A 6,834-nucleotide genomic window follows, 5' to 3' on the forward strand; every position below is an offset into this window, starting at 1 on the left:
ACTATACAAAGGGCACTAGAACAATGGTGCAAGAAAACTATCTGAATAATTGTCTGATTTCTATGACATACCATGCAGAGTATGGTTGGCTAGAAAACTTACCACAGTTACCCCCAGTCTTAGATGAAGGCTGCCATTTTATCAGAATCTTCCAACATGGTATCATGTCTATTTAATTTCTATATTGTAGACATTGTATATCATATAAATATAACCACAACTTCTTAAACACTTTATCATCACTTTATGGTTATATGACATTTGTTTCATACCTGGCACTACCCTGACGTGTTATCAATGTTACAGAGACATTAAGGAACACATACAATTCAACTTATTTCTAAAGGTTTTCCGATACAGAAATTTTACTCTGAAAGTAGCAAATTGCAGTTTCTTACCACTCAGAGGAAAATGTGTATGCAAGTCTATGCAGGCAAGGAGGGGTGTTCCCACGGGGAAGAGCAACTGAAAGAATGCTATAACAATGAAAATAACAATTTTGGGTGCTTTGTGTGGTTTTCTTGAAACAGCCCTGACTTCACTTTGAAGGGATTCCTGGGCCAAAATATCGAATATTCTCGGCTTGTAACAGAAAAAAACGGGGGTTATACATAAGTGAGCCAAAACACTTATCATCAACCCTGTCAAGTACCCTTCATGTTATCGCCATGGGCGCAGAGTGCACTCTCTGTACTTTAGGGAAAGTACATTTTCGCTGTTATGTAACCACCCCTATTGCGGTTATTATTTGGTATTGTCCAGGTTCAAAGTGCACACGCAGGCGTAGTAGAAGCAACCCATACCATCGAAAAGGGTGGACTGTTGATGCGTTTTTTGTTTGTGAATTTAACAGGATCTTTGAACTTATAATGGCTGCTAGATATGACAGAGCCATCACAGTATTTTCCCCAGATGGCCATCTCTTCCAAGTGGAGTATGCTCAAGAGGCCGTTAAGAAAGGCTCCACTGCTGTGAGTTTGTGTGGGTTAGCTGGGGTGGCTAGCTAGCCAGCTAACTGTGTGTGAATGAGAGAGAAGCCGCACAAGTCATGTAACTAGCTACCTCACTTTTGGCTAACATTGAAATTGTTGGCATAGCAAGCTAGCTGGCAGCTTGTCAACACACTCTCAATTCTCTTGTATTTAGGTTTCTGTCAGTATAATAATAGGGTTGACTGTTAGCCATTTACCATTTACCTTGTTTGTGCGTCCACGAATAGTGGAGCACTTAGAACTGAAGCATGACTTGCATGTTGTTAGCCAGCTAGTTAGTCAGCTAGCAAGCTAACAAAAGCAGCAGTGCTAGGGCCTGTCAGTGTATGTGCCGCCTGCAAGCCAATTGTGCGGTTTGTTTTCACACTCGTTCACAAGCTCAAGTCGGTGTTTTAATAATGATTGAGTCATATACATATCTCATCCCTTGCTAACCTGCAGTCTGTCATCCTTGTTTTTACTGAAACACTTTTAGTTACTTAAGTAGTAGTACCTTCTAGTGACGTATTATTTCGCGGTAGCAGAATTGAGATTTAAGTCCGATTAACACATTTCACATTATGATAAAATCAAAGATTTCATATATTTAAGGGCCACTGAAGCAGGTGGTTAGCTATATGGCCAAAACGGTGCTTTAACGTAACCACAGCTAGCCAGCCACTTTCCTTGAAGTCTGTTCAAGTGTTTGAACTCCAGTTAATCAGAACTTTCAGATCCTCTCCAAAATTTTACATGACCGAGATGAAATGTTGTTTTCGAAAAAATTAATATTACTGTATCTCTGGTGTTAATTTGTCTAGGTAGGAATCCGGGGCAAAGACATAGTTGTTCTTGGAGTCGAGAAGAAATCTGTTGCAAAATTGCAAGAGGAAAGAACCGTTCGGAAGATCTGTGCTCTGGATGAACACGTCTGCATGGCCTTTGCAGGTAAAATGTCCTTTACTTTGAAAACATGTGAATTTGTTTTTATTTTAGGGCAAACCACGATTCTGTCAAACCCATCTCTCAACCCCAGTCACACTTTCTGTAATGGTATTGCCTGGTTAGAGATGACAGCACTTGGGGGTGAATGTTATGTTTGCAAGCAGTAGTTTGAGGCGTAAACCTGGTGTTGCAGTGCAGTCAGACATATGAAGACACAGCTGATTTGTCTGTTCGTTATGGCTGTACGTTTTAGTGGTGAGTCTGTGCGCTGTAACAGCAGCGTTCAGTAGGGCTGTGACGGTAATGATTTTTTCTTCCCGCGGTAATAAAGCAACAAATTACCGCGATTTAGCGGTTTGCCGCCCTCAGACCGCGGGCAACACAAAAAGCCAACCCATAACGTTTGCACATGAACAACTTGCTTATGTTTCTGCAAAATTCTCGGGAAGGCTGATTACAACTTAGAAAGTGACTGCAAACTTACAAATATTTTAAATTTTAACATTTAACATTTCAATATTTAATATTTTAATTCACATAATTCTGTAGGCTATACAATAATGGTGTCTGAAGCAGCATGGACAGGTAGGCTATATGTAGCCGCATTAAAACAGTTATAATTATTTTTCAAATCAAATGACAAATAAGGTGGTAAGGGAAAATTATGCTAATGGTTTTAAACATGCAACATAATTGAACATTCGTGATGTCGGTAGGCTATCTACTACAATCACTGCTTGTATAAAGTGCTGCAAAAAATCGAAATGTACTCATTCTTTATTTTACGGTCTTTTTATTTTACGTGGCAAACGCAGATGTGCTGAACGGCAAATTTCGTTTTAACCCTTTCGCGCGGACGGTAACAGCAGTGTGAATAGCCATTTAGCGCATATGCTAAAACTGGTGCGATTAAACACTAGATTGCAGAAATTCTTGCTAATTTTAGCTTTGAGGAAACAGCGATTTAACTCTAAAAATATAGCAAATGCTAACTGAAATCTATAAGAAACTTAATAACGCAAATGAAAACATAATGAACCATATAAGGTAACAAACGTGCGACATACCATAACAAATAAGTTACATGCCAAAGGGTTAAAACGAAATTTGCCGTTCAGCACATCTGCGTTTGCCACGCCTTTCAGTAATTGACAGCCCTAAAATAAATAAATAATGTCGGTGATGCGGTAATGACCCCAACCCCGTGGTAGGCGTCTCATGACCGCGGTATTGCAGCGATGCGGTTATCCTCACAGCCCTAGCCTTCAGACTCAGCTATGAGGAAGGGATCCCTTTTGTTCCCTTTTATTTTCCTTTTAAGGTGGGAGAAAGAAAACGTGTTGAAGTGGCACAGATCATATAAATGACACCCTCGTCAGTTACTATTACCAAAAACGCCCGCAAAAATTAGAAACGGCAAGGCCCCTCATCTCTTCTCCCACAATGTTGTAATGTCCACATGAATCTTACTCTTCTCGACTCATGACACTTTAACTTGTGTGGCAGCAGGATTCATTGCTGATTATGTTAGAGTGATGAATTTTGCTCAGCAGCTGTGTCAGCTCTTAAAAAATTTGGTATGAGCCTTGGTTGTTAGCGTCTGCATTGCATTGTTTATTTTGCCATACGCCGGCTTAGCTCTCTTTCCCTTTCTGTTTCCTCAGGATTAACGGCAGATGCTCGTATCGTCATCAACAGAGCCAGAGTGGAGTGCCAGAGCCACAGGCTGACAGTGGAGGATCCAGTTACTGTGGAGTACATCACTCGTTACATAGCAACCCTGAAACAGGTAGACATCAGAATTGTTATTTATTGGGCCCCCAAGGTGCAGTTAAAATGTACTGAATGTGCTTAAGCAACGGACCACATTCATACTGCATTCTCTTGGTGGATATCAGGAGGCACAGGGTGATGTTTGGTCATCTGTGTTTGTTGTCTTGCCTTCTGGGCAACTTTCAAGGCTCTGAACCCTGAGCCGGTGTTGCATCATTTTTGATTCATCTCAGCTAATTGCGGGTATACAGACCTTATAATACTAGCTTGCTTTGTGCTGGGATTTTTGGACAAAAGGTACAAGGGTTGTAGTAGCTGAGTCAAATTTTGTTAGTTGAGTCCAGCTTGGATGTTGGAATGAGAATGCATTGCACGGCTCTAACACAAGACTGAAATACACTTGCATTGTTAAAGTATATCAAAATAACAAAATCTGCCTCTTTTCCCTGTTCTCTACCATAGCGATACACCCAGAGCAATGGGCGCAGACCTTTCGGCATCTCCGCCTTGATTGTGGGTTTTGACTATGATGGAACTCCAAGGCTGTACCAAACCGACCCCTCAGGAACATACCATGCGTGGAAGGTGTGTGATTGTTATTCAGCTTTCATCCTTATACTCGTCCTCTGGGAAGTTTACCAGTATTCTGATTGGTAACATTCCTTGACAGGGAGTATACAGATTTTTTTGTATACCAAAGATAGTACTGTAATTAATTTCTGGTATAGTTGATGGTTTCAGGCTAAGAGGTTTTTTGCGGATTGTATATTGAAAATTTACAATAAACAAGGGAACGTTTTCTCCTCACTACAGTATGCTACTGTGCCTGACATAAGAATGTCTGTTAGAAAAATATAACATTTTCCATGCAATGAAAAATGGCATTTTAGTCATTCATATTTGTTCAAAATCACCTCGATGGAATTTGGGTTGAGCAAGAGATGAGCTTGGTTCACTGGTTTGGTTTACCTTCAGACTCTTAGTGTTCTGAATCAATCATGAAAAACATACAGATCCTAGTGTGAGAACTCATCAAGAAAACCTGAGTGTTTGTCATGCTTGGGCCCATTTATGTGTTTTCATATTATTTTTGATGTGGAAAATAAGTAATGGAAAAAAAGACAAGATAAAGAACATTGCTGAAGGATAGCATTCAACTAACAACTGACTTTCAAACTACATTCCTTTAAAATTATTTCTATCATCATAATGTTTGAGATTGTGTACTAACAAATGATTTGCCTTATTCATAGCAGCTTTCTAAAGTTCTGGCATTCTTTTTGTCCCTGTCAGGCAAATGCAATTGGGCGAAGTGCAAAGACGGTGAGAGAATTTTTGGAGAAGAACTATACAGATGAATCCATTGCAAGTGACAATGATGCAATCAAGCTTGCGATCAAGGCATTGCTTGAGGTATGGAAGGCTTTTCTTGAATGACTCTTCAATGGAGTTGTTTAGTTTATAGTTAAAGTTATATGAAACTTTGTCTACAATAAATATTTAATACAACTAATAATATCAAAGTAAGGAAAGGAATGACATTTAAAACAGTATATTAAAATCTTATACAGAGATTAAAAAAAAATAGAAAAAGCGTAATCACGTCTTTCATCCAGAGATAGGCTGTTCTTTCAGGACGTTTTCCAACTGTCCAAACATGCATGCAAAACTGCTTTTTTCCTGATAGACCAGCCAAAGCTGTATCTGTTAATTGTCTTGATGTGGGCTGACAGCAAGTTTACACTGTCTGAAATGTATTTTGTATGTTCCTCATCAAGTTTCTGTCTGGAAAAATTAGCAATCCAGTTTCACCATTCCTATGACTGTCATTTTATTCAGAAATCTGTTTGTTCTGTTAAGACAATATTTTTACATTCAGTAGGTGGTGTAGTCTGATGAGATTTGCTCTTCACTGTGTAGCAACATGTTCTAACTTGGTGTTAATTACATGACCTTTTATTCACAGGTTGTGCAATCTGGTGGGAAGAACATTGAGCTTGCAGTCATTAGGAGGAATCAGCCTTTGAAGGTATTGCATTCTCTCTGAGTATACTGCCTCTCTAGTATGTGTTTTGTTCATTTAATAAATGAAACCTGCCCAGTGCTTCAGGTAATAAGGCTAATTATTTCCCCTCTCCCTTAATATCTTGGTCCCATATGGTACATCAACTGTACATTGGTGGTGCTTCATCCCCAGGCCTAAAAAATTGACTGTTTAGGCTGACAAAAAACTTTCAATTACAGTATGCATTGTCTTCTATTAAATGTAAGAATTCTTAAGTCTAAAAACCTGTCAATCTGTCAAAATGTCCTCAAAAACCAAATGACAAAATAACAGTGAATGTGAAATATGCGCACCATTTCATGTGGTCTTGTTTCCCCCTTGCTTCTCTCGCTCAGATTTTGGAGTCTAAAGAGATCGAAACCTTGGTGGCCGAAATAGAGAAAGAGAAAGAGGAGGAGGCAGAAAAGAAGAAGCAGAAGAAGGCAACATAACTCTAAAGTGGTTACCTGAATACTTTCAAATGTGTAGGTGGATGCAGCACTTTTAGGCTGAACACATTGTACTGAACCTTTGCAGTGTTTTCATTTTTGTTAGATAAGCTATGAAACGGTCAAGTAGTTCTGTAATAATGCCAACCTTGGCTGCGTGTTGTTCCGTTACCAGACATGAATCACAAATAATGTTGTTTATAACTCAAACACCTTAATAAAGTCTTTTGTTTTCTATAACTGTGGTTTTATCAATTACTGTTGTGTTTGCTTTTTAAACCCTCACTAAAATAAACAGGATAGATATAAGCCAAACACTCATGCATAATAAAGCAATGGAATAACTAAACGGAAAGGCAGTGTGCATCTGATCGGCATTCACATTCCATTTACTGAAACGGAAGTGGTTTGTTTGACTGGTGATTGTTAAGCTCTGAAGTACTGCGTCAAATTACCTGAATTTACAAAAAAAAAACAAGTTACCAAAAAAGGTAAACGTTGCAACAGGCTTGTCTAAGCAATGGCATGTGGAATTCAGACGCAGGTAAAGTTCTATTCACACCCAACTATACGACCTTCGGTGGTAATTTTTAATGTATTCTAAAATTTGCATTATACTTACGTTGAATGTGATTACTTTGATTCATTTCTT

General features: G+C 38.9%; 1 protein-coding gene across 1 annotated transcript; it reads left to right on the forward strand.

The window, feature by feature from the left end:
* The first annotated feature begins 788 nt into the window (after positions 1-788).
* LOC118772789 (proteasome subunit alpha type-7) lies at positions 789-6,419 on the forward strand. The gene is made up of 7 exons (XM_036521400.1): positions 789-971; positions 1,793-1,919; positions 3,581-3,705; positions 4,152-4,274; positions 4,983-5,102; positions 5,656-5,718; positions 6,090-6,419. Exons 1-7 carry the CDS (start codon positions 870-872, stop codon positions 6,183-6,185), a joined length of 756 nt encoding a protein of 251 aa, XP_036377293.1. The 5' UTR covers positions 789-869; the 3' UTR covers positions 6,186-6,419.
* Positions 6,420-6,834: the final 415 nt, after the last annotated feature.

This window comes from Megalops cyprinoides, chromosome 2, assembly GCF_013368585.1.
Source record: "Megalops cyprinoides isolate fMegCyp1 chromosome 2, fMegCyp1.pri, whole genome shotgun sequence".
Classification (NCBI taxonomy): Eukaryota; Metazoa; Chordata; class Actinopteri; order Elopiformes; family Megalopidae; genus Megalops; species Megalops cyprinoides.